Source organism: Etheostoma spectabile, chromosome 11, assembly GCF_008692095.1.
Source record: "Etheostoma spectabile isolate EspeVRDwgs_2016 chromosome 11, UIUC_Espe_1.0, whole genome shotgun sequence".
Classification (NCBI taxonomy): domain Eukaryota; kingdom Metazoa; phylum Chordata; class Actinopteri; order Perciformes; family Percidae; genus Etheostoma; species Etheostoma spectabile.
This window is the reverse complement of record NC_045743.1, coordinates 17,791,549-17,804,156: the sequence shown is the minus strand read 5'-3', so window position 1 is coordinate 17,804,156 and position 12,608 is coordinate 17,791,549. Positions and strand designations below refer to the sequence as shown.

Sequence of the window (12,608 nt, the reverse complement as noted above, 5' to 3'; positions counted from 1 at the left end):
ATCATCACTTTATTTATAAAGCGCTTTCACATCAGCAGTAGCTGAACAAAGTGCTGTACATGAAGGCAGCAAACACAGATAAAAATAACAATCACAATATCATAAAAATAATAAACTGGGGGTGAAGATCTACCCAATAACACTATATAAAAACAGATAAGATCAAGTCTCAGTTTGGGTTGAAAGCCAAAGTGTAGAAATGAGTTTTAAGAAGAGTTTTAAAAATCGGTATTGAGGAAGCCTGACGAATGGTCAAAGGTAAGGCATTCCATAACTTAGGAGCACAAACAGAAAAGGCCCTGTCCCCTCTAAGCTTCCGCTTGGATCCGGGGACGACCAGGAGCAACGGGTCAGCCGACCGGAGTGACCGGGAGGGAGTGTAGCGGTTGAGTAGCTGAATTAAATAAGACGGGGCAACATCCCAGAGTCCGGTCTAGACCTGCTCTTTATGGATTGTTTGTGATTTTTGGTTCTAATCAGCTTAATTGGAACTTGGATAATTACACATTAACACATCTAATATTAATCCCTACTTTTATTGAATTTTAAATTAGCTAACGGTAATTTACATTCAATTTTAAGCAATTAGAAGATTTATTTAACATCAAACGGGACACTTTTTACTCTAAAATGAGATGCCCGGGAAGACAATTACAGTGAAGCCTTGCTGGTGGGCAGCTGTTGCAGCTGTCAGATTACGGAGAGAAATCTTCCGACTGACTGGTTCAAATTCATAATATGAGTGTTTTTGGTGTTTTATGCATTAGAATGACACGCACTCTTCGTCAGGCATCAGCAGTGAGAGCAACGCTGCATTTAGGCTAAGTGTGCACCAGCTGGGTTTTCTCTCTATGTCATCTTCTGAGTAAGAGTGTCATAACATGAGTGATGGCACCCTGGGAGGCATTATGCAGAGAGCCTCCTAACAACAAGCAGCACTACTCAGGCATGGCTGACCATCAGATTAGAAGAAACGCCTTCTGCATACACAGTGTGTCCAGCATCCTAATAGTGGAAGGAAAGCTTTTGGAAGAAAATGCCCAAAAGGGAACTCAATTTATAAGTGAAATATGAGAGTTGTTATTGAATTAGTGTCTATAAATCCAAAGGAAGTCTTTATGTCGAAGATGGTGAGACTCCAGGTCTGACAGCTCAAACTGAACAAGGGGACAGGGGACAGGGACCTTGATACTTGTTTGCTCGCATTTAGGACAATATTTAACCCCCTGTGTTGTCTTCCCGTCCACCATGGACCTGTTGTCCTTCTGGGTCAATGTTGAAAATAAGCTTTTTTTTCGGTAGGGGGGCGCTTTTTACGAAGTTTTATTCACTTTTCCGACTTAAAAAGTCAGAAAATAATGTCATTTAAATTAGGTTCATTGAACCTAATTTAAATGACATTATACTTAATTTTTGGGGCTTAAAAAAAGCTAAAATTATGAATAATATTAATTCATAACATCAAAACCTAATACCTAATAACAACTGTTCAGCCACCACGTCCCAGATGGGAGAAGGGATGTGGCTTAACTCGTCATAATCGCGTTAATTTCACAGCCCTAGAATTCAAATTGAACAAACCACAAGGCAGAAACCTTACTGTTGTATAAGTATTGAAATAGTTTATTTTTACTTTGTGCTTTTTTTTTTATACATAAAACAAAGAATATACAATTTGTACGGCTAAGGTGACTGTCACACGACATTTAGAGGGAGAATTACTGTAGTAGTGAGTAACAATATGTGCAATACATGTTAAATTACACAGTGCGGAGTACAAATACAGGGCATTAGAGTAAATGTTAGAAAAATACAATACTCTTGTGAGCGTGAGGCTCTTCGTTACGTGAGCCGTTTTAAAAACAGACGCCATGCTCCATCTACCCGTATCAGTACAGCCAATCTGTTCCCTGATCCATGAACACCTTGCCTCACATGTGCATGCTACATATGTCATTTAATAAACCTGTGCGTTATCGGTATGAAAACCACTGTAAGTTTACAAGTATTACCGTCAACAGATACATGTAGCAAGTGAGTAAAGATGTAAGTAAAGAGGTAAATACAGCAAGATGACTGGTGATATTTGTGCGACTCTACAGTTCTCCAGAGATCTACATCAGTGTTTCAGAGGAATATGGCTCTAGTGACCACGACAAGTCGGATATGTAGATTCAGTTGCATTCATTTCCTGTATGTGTGATTAGCTCAGAGCGGTGTTTGCAGAGTCCGAAATTAACCTCCTGACCCACGGGCCAAGATGGCGGGAAACGTGAGATTACGAGCTTCTTCTTCACTCCTTTTTACCATTGTTTGCGTAAACCTCCGTTTTCATTGTGCTTTCTTTTTAGAAAAGGCTAGCCAAAATTAGCCACATCCTGGCTAATTAATGGGTTGTTCCATTTACTGAGCTACAGCACAACGAGTCAGAATAGCTGTTATTTCACAGTGGGGTTAGCTCTAGGTTAGCTACTGTTAGCAATACCCGCTAATTACACTGTATTTAGCAGTATTTTGTGCATACATCGACATGTCCACAGATACAAAATGGTGGACAGTACCGTGTGTACGACCGGTTTAATTTGACGACAAGGAGTACTAATATATTGTGTATTACTACAGTTTCACTACTGTTGATGCACCATCTTGGATTCTGAGGTCAGCTTAGGTTGGGGTAGTGTAAGGTTCTCCGACTTTAAGGGGTGTTCCAGTTGAAATTTTCGAATGGGAATTAACCCTTGTGTTGTCTTCCCATCAAAATTGAAAATCAACACTTTTGTTGATGTTTTTTAAATAAATGTTTTTAACTTTTTCATACGTTTTTGTCTATTTTTCCAACACTTTTTGTCACTTCTTTTTAATGTATAACACTATGTAACACTAACACTTTAGTTTTACAGTTATTTTTGGAATTTATGGTCAATAAACCTCATTTATAGGAAATTATACCCAATGTTTGAGTTAGAAAAGCAGAAATTAGGAATTATTGAGACTAAAATTAAAGGAATGGATGTTGATGATAATCACAGACTGGAATATGTCAACTTTTACTCAATACTATTTCAACAACACTTCACTTTGTTTTTCAAATGCTATAAAATAGAATAAGACCCAAAATTAATGAAAGTAGAGATGTGTACTTGGCAAAGAGCGTTGGGTGGAATCAATCATGCTAACAAATGAGAAACATAACTATTTTGGATAGCCCTCTGAGATTTAATCCCATATTTGGCACGTGACTTGTGTTAATTTCGGACCCTGGTTCTGGCGATACGCTTTTTGGCAAATATCTACACATGAAGGCAAGAAGCTGACAAAGGTGTGTGTGTGTGTGTGTGTGTGTGTGGGGGGGGGGACGTCGCAAAGCAGCAAAAAACTGTCAAATATGTCAGGATGCATTCAAAACACCAAAACATTACTTTAAAGGACACGGCATACATAAATAGAGAGAGAAACCGGTGAGATATTATACAGTTAAATGTCAAAAACTGACAAAAGGGAAAATACTGAGCTCAGGTAAAATCCTTAAACCATTACAGTGAAATGTGGTGTTCACCGGCTGCAATGACGTGGTCGGGATGATGAGGTTTAGTTATTAAATCCACAGCTTCTATCAGAGACAAGAAATGGTATTTTCCCTGAGCTAGCACAACTATATCCACGATGTGCCTACTAGGTTCTTTAAAACTAAGGTTACATGCAAAACTCAGTACTTTGTCTTGATGTCATAACTGTGGAAACATGTAAAAATGTTAAAAATACAGAATGTAGTTCCCATGTGAAGAGTTTCATTACAAGATGCGATGTGCACTGTTTTCAAACTGTGGATGATATTTTTAAAAGACCTTTTTCTGAAGAAATGACAGATTTTCTGACATATATATTACAAATACTGAGCAGTGCGCATCAAGTTTCAGTATTTTAACCCTTTTGTGATGAAACTCTTGACATGTTGAATATCAGATTCATATGTCAGCGGTTAGAATAAGCCGGAGGGGTTTGCATGCAACGTGACATTAACATTGTGACAATAAAGAAAACTTTCCAACAAGATAGTGCACACTTTAAAGAATCACATTACTCCGTCAGGTGTAGAGCTCGTGGATGGCGATCAGTAGTTAGTGCTGTACATAAAATGGACGTCATAGTGTGTAAGCATGAGTTTATAAGGATACATCGGAAAATAAGTTACTGACATATGTTTTGCTTGGATATGTATTTGATGTAAAGTAGAATTGCATCTGTCGGTACACGATCTGTCCCTCCTGCATTAGCAATTCTGTTCGCCTTCACCGGGAAGCTAACGTTAGCTTAGCTAACAGCTAATTCGACTAACCGCTATCTGAGATAGCATGTAAAAGACCCTCAAAACTTAAAATAACCGTTTAAATATATAACAGCTGTTACGTCAGTTCTACTTTACTTGTGCTCATTTAAAACACAATCACTCAACACTTGTCTTTATTGTTACTGTAAAGTCTTAATTTAGCTGGAGCTGCTTTTCCCGCCGTTTAGTTTGAGTAACGTTATTTTAGGCTGAATCAAGCTAGCGGTTAGCCGAATTAGCTGTTAGCTAAACTAGCGTCGTTAGCTTTCCGGTGGCGGCTAACATCAGACCGCTACTGTGGAACAGATCGTGCAGTGCCGTAAATCCTCGTACATCGTGATATCATCTGCGCTAACATATTGCACATGCGCAGAACGGATCGTGTGCCGACAACATCCTCACATGAACATTTATTAGCATGTGCACACGTGACCGGAGAATGCAAATGAATGTGGCTAAATAATCTTTGTTCAGCAGGATTTTAATTTGCAACAGGAATTTCCAAAAGTGAGGACAGCTGGTGCCATAATGGAGGTCTGGTGGTCACTTAGTCGAGCTCGTAACAAGTTAATTAACTCTTGTGTTGTCTTCCCGTTAACCAGGTCAAAATTCTGATTTCTCACTTTTTCCATGCTTTTGCTGCTTTTTTTTTAATGTTTAATAACAGGTTTTACACTCATTCTTGGAATTCATGGTCAACAAACCTCATTTATATCAAATTATACACAAGTTTTTAGTTAAAAACTGAGAAATTATGAATTATTTAGACTAATAGTTAAGATCAGAGGATGTTGTGTGGATCTCAGTTTTGAAACCATTAAAAAAAAAGAATTCAAATGCTATGAGATTAATTAAAACATCCTAAAAATTCAATGAAAGTAATCATTAATGTCACCTGAACAACGTATGGAATCATCCATGTTACTTTTGGGTAATTTGGTTGAAATAAATCCATATTTCTGATATAAAACACTCTGAAACGAGGACGACACCAGGGTTAAATAGTCAAACTTGCATCGGTCAATATTCTTGAAAATATAATGGAATCAAATTACGCTTTCTTCATGCTCATTGTTTTGGTTGTAATACCGTACGCTAACTGCTAACCGCTAACTGCTAGCTGCTAACTGCTTGCTGCTAACTGCCCGTGCCAAATGACAACGCTACTAAGTGGCTGGTTCATGTTAAGAAACAAGCAGCTAGCAAGCTGAAGACGCAAACCCTTTTCTTAAGAGTAAAAAGAGAATTTTTTACTTTAAATATTACATTTCTAAAGTTGCAAGAGACAATCAAATTCGATGCTAATGTTGTGTGTCTGTGTGTGCTGGATCTGAAACTAGGGCGTTGTTTGCTAACACGTTAGCTTTAGCAGCTTCATAAGGCGACATTGCCTTTAAATGTGTTTACCGAGCTAAGCGTCCATGTGGTGTTCACAACCTTGCACAGTAGGTGGACATTTTCAAAAAAAACTTCAAGTTCATTAGTTATGACGTGTTTTCTGATGTTTTCAAAATTACAGAAGGTCATGGAAGTTCATTTTTAAGTTAGCCTTGTAGTTTTTTTGTTGTAAAAATTTCCAATTGCCAGTTACCAGCTCGTTAGCTTGCTAAATTGTTAGCCTTAGCTATAGCCTATTGGCGTCCACTTGTTTATACAACTTAGCTTAGCTAGCTAACATGGATGGTTATGCCGTAGCAAAATGCAGCTGTTGGCCTCCAACATTAGCTTAAAACTTTAATGCTAAGCGTGTGTGCAACTGCGATAGTGGTGATTACAGGTAGCCAGAAAACAAGTCTGTCACATACATGAAAATCTGTGAGAGTTTGTAGCAGAGCTGGACATTTAGAAACTCAATCAGCTGCTCACAGCTGATGCCAATGTGCTGCAGACCTCCAAAATGGCCGCCAGAAGTTTCATCACCACACCTCAAAGGATGCTCGGTATCTCAACTCTACTCTCAGCACAGGTGGAAGTCCACAATGCCGAGCTCATAGCTCTGAGCGTTTCATCCTGATACAGAGACACAGCGTCCACACTGTGGGATTTAGGGACCCTCCATGTGCGTCAGAGCGATAAATCCCACTGATTGCTTGATTTCTTGCTCGAGGTCGACTCAGTCGGCTTCATAAACTCTGAAAGAAGATGTGGAGCAGAGAGAGATCCTGCATCATGGTGCCATTCAAACATCTAACGTAAAACATCTGCCATGTGAAGAAAAGTCACAAATACTGTTATAAATTGTTTTTTTGGGGTTAAAGAACATATTGCAATACAATGCCGCTGACCTCAGAGCACCAACAGTTTATAGTGATTTCAATATTGTGTTGCTGGAAGTCAATAAAACATGTTTCAGTTTGGTTTTTCTGAGAAAAAAATGGTTTTAATAAAATCATTAGACTCAAAGGGAACACAGAATCTTAATGTGGATTTTGTGTGTGTGTGGGTGCCTTAAACGTGAGGGTGGTTTTTAACCCACAGGCATATTTTAGGAACCACGCGTGCACACGCACACACACACGCACACCCACAAGCCCACACACACCAACACCACTGTCATGTAGGACTGCCATTTGTAGTTTTTACATAATATAATAGTGGGCTTTTGTTTTGGGGATAACGGGCCGTCAGAACCAATGGGCAGTCTCCAAACTTTTGACCCTTTTTTCAGTTACCAAAAGTCTTTGGGAAAGTTTATAAGTTGTCATGTGAATTTTCAAGATAGCGTTCCTTTGTGTTTTACAAGGCTGGAGGTCCCAGTTAATTATACAGAAGATTGCCTGTTTTAATGGAACAGCTCACTCCGACTTTCAGAGGTGATAACTGGAAAATAATTTCTGTGGTCTATTTTTATAATCCTATTAAGAACTGTGTAACGCTGGATACTAAAGCTAGACAATAAACTGATAAGTGCCTGAAGTTTTACCCAAACGTGTCCTAAATAAACAAGCTCTATGTTGTCTTACAGTTGGCAAGCTGGAGTCTCGTCTGTTCTTTCTGTTGGCTCGGGGTGGGTCGTGTTTTCGATTTGACGTAGGTCAACTTCTTTGGTTCCATCCCACCTGGAAAAAGCACATAATAAAAACTAATTTCAGAGGTTTTCCCAGCAGTCGGACTTTATTCTCTCCCGAGTCGAGAAGAGTGGAGTTAGGAGAACAGAGGGACACTGGCAGGCTGAATTCTTCAGATAGAGCAAGGTTATTATTCTGAATTTAAAGAGGCGGTAGATCTGAGGGACACTAACCGGACGTTCACACCGCCGCCGCTTCACGCGCCTAAAGTTACCGGATTCATCTTCACTGGAAGCGTCTCTCAGCTGCAAGGAGGAAAATCTGTCGGCGTTGCGTTTTGGGCGTTTTGAGCATGTTGAACGTCAATCATAAAGTTGACATTTTTCAGCTTTATGGTAACGAGCTATGTCAAGTGCGGTTCAGCAGCTAACGCCAGCCGCCAATTTTGAAAATAGACGTCCTTCACGCTGACTGATCCCGGAGAAACACACGATGGGAACTTTTGTTCCTACCAAAACAGCTGGCAGCAAATAGTGCGATGGGAGTCCCCTAAATAGGCCAGAGCTTTTTTGCAGCTCAAGTCGGTGGCGGTGTGTACGTACGGTAAACGGGAAGCGGCAAATCTGTAATTCTGAGCCTAAAGTGACAACCATCTAACCAGACTGGAGTGAATGAAGCTTGAGTTTAGCTCGCCAGACATGGCGTGACAGTTAAAGGGTAACCACCTCTTTTTTCCACCTGGACCCTATTGTCCCATGTGTTTGTGTCTAAGTGACAGATGGGAACTACAATCTTTGACATTGGTCCAGAATTAAGCGAGATCGCTGCAGTCGGCAGCGGACAAACAGGCTACAATGGAAGAACAATGTAAGTAAATGGGGCAAGTGTCCAGCTTGTATTTACCTTCACAAAAGTGCCTGTTTTGCCGCTGACAGACTCAGATTATTATTCTAAGTGCCTGACAACATTATGGAAAGGATTTCTAAGGAGGCCAACCTTTCTGTTAAAGAGTGAGATCCGTTTTTTTAACATAAAAACATCTGCAAACCTCTTTTCGCTACACCCACCAGACTCCATGTAAATAAACTGTAATTTAAGCATCGTAAAACACACTTCATTCAAAGTCAACAGAAACAAAATAAAAACTATGAAAAGCCGTTTTGTGTCGTCTTTCCACTTTTCCAACCATCACAACTCTAGTTTTGGTTGAAATAAACACACAGTTTAGCTTGTTACGTGTGTAAATATGTCGGCTCTATACACGCTAAAAGTTTAGCTTTTTTGAATGGAGTCTGGTGGGATTAGCACTAGCAACTTAAGAGCTGTTTGTGGTTGAAAGGACTCAAAGGGATCCTTTCCATAATGTTGTTGGACACTTATTAATCTGAGTCTGTCTGCGGCAAAACAAACAAAACAGAGGGTCACTGGTTCAAGTCCCTGTACGGACCAAAGTACAAAGTATGGGTTGGTAGCTGGAGAAATGCCACTTCACCACCTGGGCACTGCCAGGTGCCCTTGAGCAAGGTACCACCCCCCAACCACTCAGGATGCAGGTCCAGCTGGCAGCCCCCCGCCCCCCCTCCGACTCTGAAATCTCTCCATATGTGTATGATTAGGTCCTGAGCGTGTGTGTGTATTTCAGGCCTGTGTGTAGTGATTGACAACATACAGAGTGTAAACTGTAATTCCCTCACTGGGGATCAACAAACATTATCAATTCTTATTATTATTAGCTTGTTTTTGCCAAAGCAATGCACATGTGGATGAGTTTGGAGGTTTGTGTCTGTTTATTTTAGACTTTCCTTAATCAAAAACATAAGAGAAAAAGTATAAGGAATTTATTTAACTGTGTGTTTTATCTGCTCTAATATAAGCATATCTGTCATCCACAGCGTGGTATTTCCCAATTGCATAAGATCTGGTCCTAGGTGCTTCAACATCAGAGTTTAGGCTAGGTTTAGGTTTTCTACTGCAGCTCTACATGACTCATGGGAGGAAGTACGCTGTGGATATGCACTTTGAAGAAAGAGTGTAGGGGGCGGACAGATTGACAATCACTTTCAAATAATAAAGTCAATCAAGAGTAGACCCAGCTGCTCTAACGGAGCACCAGCTTATTTGGTGTACATTAGAAACTGTTCAGATGAAAATATACATTACGTGTGTGGTGGAGTACCCTCGGGGCTTCTCTCTGAAAACATGACTCGTTAAGAGCCACCAACACGCAAAATACATCTTTCCTCTTGACGGTGAAAAGTGAAAATGAGTGTTTTTCTCTGGCTCGTGCTGTGTGATTACCATACCAAGCAGGCCACGTCTACACCGTGTCCTCCTGCATGGACGCTATCAGCGTAGTGATGAAGGCTCTGGTTGATGACATACCGACATCACTGCTACTTATGCTAATCTATTGTGTTATTATATATGCACGTTCTCCTTCAATTTCACATTTGTGTAAATAAAGCAGAGAACTTGACAGGAGTGGGTCTTTCATGAAATGCATTTCCTCAATGAAGCTTCAATAGCTCCTTGAAGCTCTTTAGAATGAATGATAATGATAAATGAAACTTTCATTGGACATGTCCTTTTTAAAAGAGAGTGACAGATGACAGATACATTTTCTGCTTTTTTAAAAGCTAATACAGCACAGTTTGTTAAATTAAAAAACTGATATCCTAAACTTTGAGTATTTTGAGTGCAGGAGTTTAGTGGAAGAGCTTTCTATAGATAAAGTAAAGTAAACTCCCTTTTTTTCCCCCATAAGTTCCTCAGACAAGGCTTCATAATGTTGACATTCAAATTCTAAATTTAACATTTAAAGGCTGCGTGGCTTTTTTCTTTGTTCTGCATGTCTAAAAATCACGCCAAGGATTTTAAGACTGATACTGATACAAATATTTGACCGATATATTGAACGATAAATATTTAAATAAAAAGAAAAAAAAAGAAATATGTAACAAAACACAAACAGATTTCTCTAAAATTAGTTATTTGTAGTTATTTATGACTACTAATAACAGGGATGTTGTAGAGCGTCCTCTGGTGGACAGACTATGCAACACCATCACTAACTCATACTCTGCTCCTGACTGGCTAGTAGTCCTTACCTAGGTACTGTCAGGACCTCTACTCTGCCTGACGGCTAGTAGTCCTTACCTAGTACTGTCAGGCCCTCATACTCTGCCCTGACTGGCTAGTAGTCCTTACCTAGGTACTGTAGCGACCCTCATACTCTGCTCTGACTGGCTAGGAGTCCTTACTAGGTACTGTCAGGACTCATACTCTGCTTCTGACTGGCTAGTAGTCCTTACCTAGGTACTGTCAGGACCTCATATCTGCTTTGACTGGCTAGAGTCTTACCTAGGTACTGTCAGGCCCTCATACTCTGTTCTGACTGGCTAGTAGTCCTTACCTAGGTACTGTCAGGGCCCTCATACTCTGCTTCTGACTGGCTAGTAGTCCTTACCTAGGTACTGTCAGGGCAGGCCCTCAAGTACATTTTAATATCGGTTTATATATCTCAAGGAACGTTAACGTTGTCGCAGCATATTTTCCTATTATCCAGCAGCCTTATTGTATGAGAACACATGAGTCCACAGCTCTAAAAGAAGAAAACCCTTTGGAGCGTCATCTTTACTTCTGCACGCCACACGTGAGGCTTTACTGTACCTGGCGGAGGTCTGGGCGGCCTGCTCTTGGTTACAATGGGCTCACACTGGGGTTGGACGGGCTGGAGGAAGGCCACAGTGGGAAAAGGCACTGACTGGATGTGGGTCACGGAGGAGTCGGAGAGGGAGGTCGGCACCCGTGCATGGCTGCAGTCATTAAAGCCGGAGGGTATCCTCCACCGGGGTAACGGGGAAGGAGACACCACGTCCTCGCTGGACGAACCGGGGACACTGGGAGGACGGAGGGACTGCTCGGGGATGGATGAGGATTTGGGGAGGAGGTGCAGGATGGAGGAGAAGAAGGAACAGGATTCAGGAAGGGGGATGGTTCCAATTCCACTGTCCAACGTTCGCATCTTGCAGCCGGAGCCTGGGGCACAAGGAGAACAGCTGAAGTGGCTCAGGCTCGAGGGAAAGAGAGGGATGAAACAACAGGAATGCAACGACAGGGTAACCATGGTTGAAGTGGCGTTAAAGAAATCCGTAAAATATAGGGACGCTAATATAATAACTGACTCTCTAGTGTATTCATGGATAGGCTAGACAGGTTAGACATGAGGCTGAGGCTGTTGGTACTTTTAAGACGCAGCTTAAGACACTTTTATTCTCTGGTTTTTAATTTTAATTGTGACTAATCATTGTTCTTTCCTTCTTTTTTATCTATGTGCGTGAGTATGTGTATGTATGGATATAAATGTGTGTGTGTATAGATGCTTTAAAAATGAAATAAACTCAAATTTACAGCTGTTCCTTGAGGAAAAGAAACGGAAAGATTAAGTGCTAGAAATGATAAGCGGAGATTTGAACCAGAGAAACCGCTTTACCAATCAATAATAATGGATTTGCGGCATCATGTTATTGTTTCCCTCGTGCCTCCTTATTTTTCCTGCTACATTATCCTGACTGTTTGAGCTCTGAGCAGCTGATTCCAATGTTTTGGTTGTAACTAAACCATACATGTAGCTCTGCCACAGGGGTGGACTCAGCCAATGAGAATCAAGCCCTCTTGAACCACTGCTTTGTGTTACAGATGTTGTTTAATGGGTGTGGGTGTGTGTGTGTGTGTGTGTGTGTGTGTGTGTGTGTGACTGCTAGCATGCATCGATCACGCTGTGAATATGAAATGCACAGAATGGCATATGAAATGAAAGTAAAATACACTCCAAATGTGTGTATTGTATTTGCAACACATCAGACGTAACTGTCAAACACGCGTGCTTATGATGTATGTGATGTTATTTCAACTGTGAGGTTAGAGACGCAGAGTTTGCATCATTCTGTCTGACACTGTGCCTCCAGAATTACACACTATAACACAGTGGTGACACTAATAAACCTCGGAGTTTGCGTCAATTACAATGCTGTTCTGCCACCTTTCGATCAAAGAACCATCTATCTTTTCCAAACAAATCCTCCAGGAGAAATCTACAGAAGAACAAAATGCATCACAGCACGCCTCCGTCCAGTGAGCACAGAGTCTAAATAAGAGAAGATATCCTTCAGCTGTTGTCATGCAGGCTCATGTTTTAATATGTGCCACGTGGCAGGAAGCTGCAGGCAATCTCACGCTGGAGCAGAGGCAACAGCTGCTCCCCCTTTATTATT

The 12,608-nt window shown here is 40.8% G+C and overlaps 1 protein-coding gene across 1 annotated transcript; it reads right to left on the bottom strand.

Annotated features, from left to right (window-relative positions):
* Window positions 1-6,935: 6,935 nt before the first annotated feature.
* Window positions 6,936-11,685, bottom strand: LOC116697998 (nck-associated protein 5). The gene is made up of 2 exons (XM_032529689.1): window positions 11,005-11,685; window positions 6,936-7,386 (listed from the first exon to the last, which is right to left on the bottom strand). Exons 1-2 carry the CDS (start codon window positions 11,459-11,461, stop codon window positions 7,277-7,279), a joined length of 567 nt encoding a protein of 188 aa, XP_032385580.1. The 5' UTR covers window positions 11,462-11,685; the 3' UTR covers window positions 6,936-7,276.
* Between the last annotated feature and the right edge of the window lie 923 nt (window positions 11,686-12,608).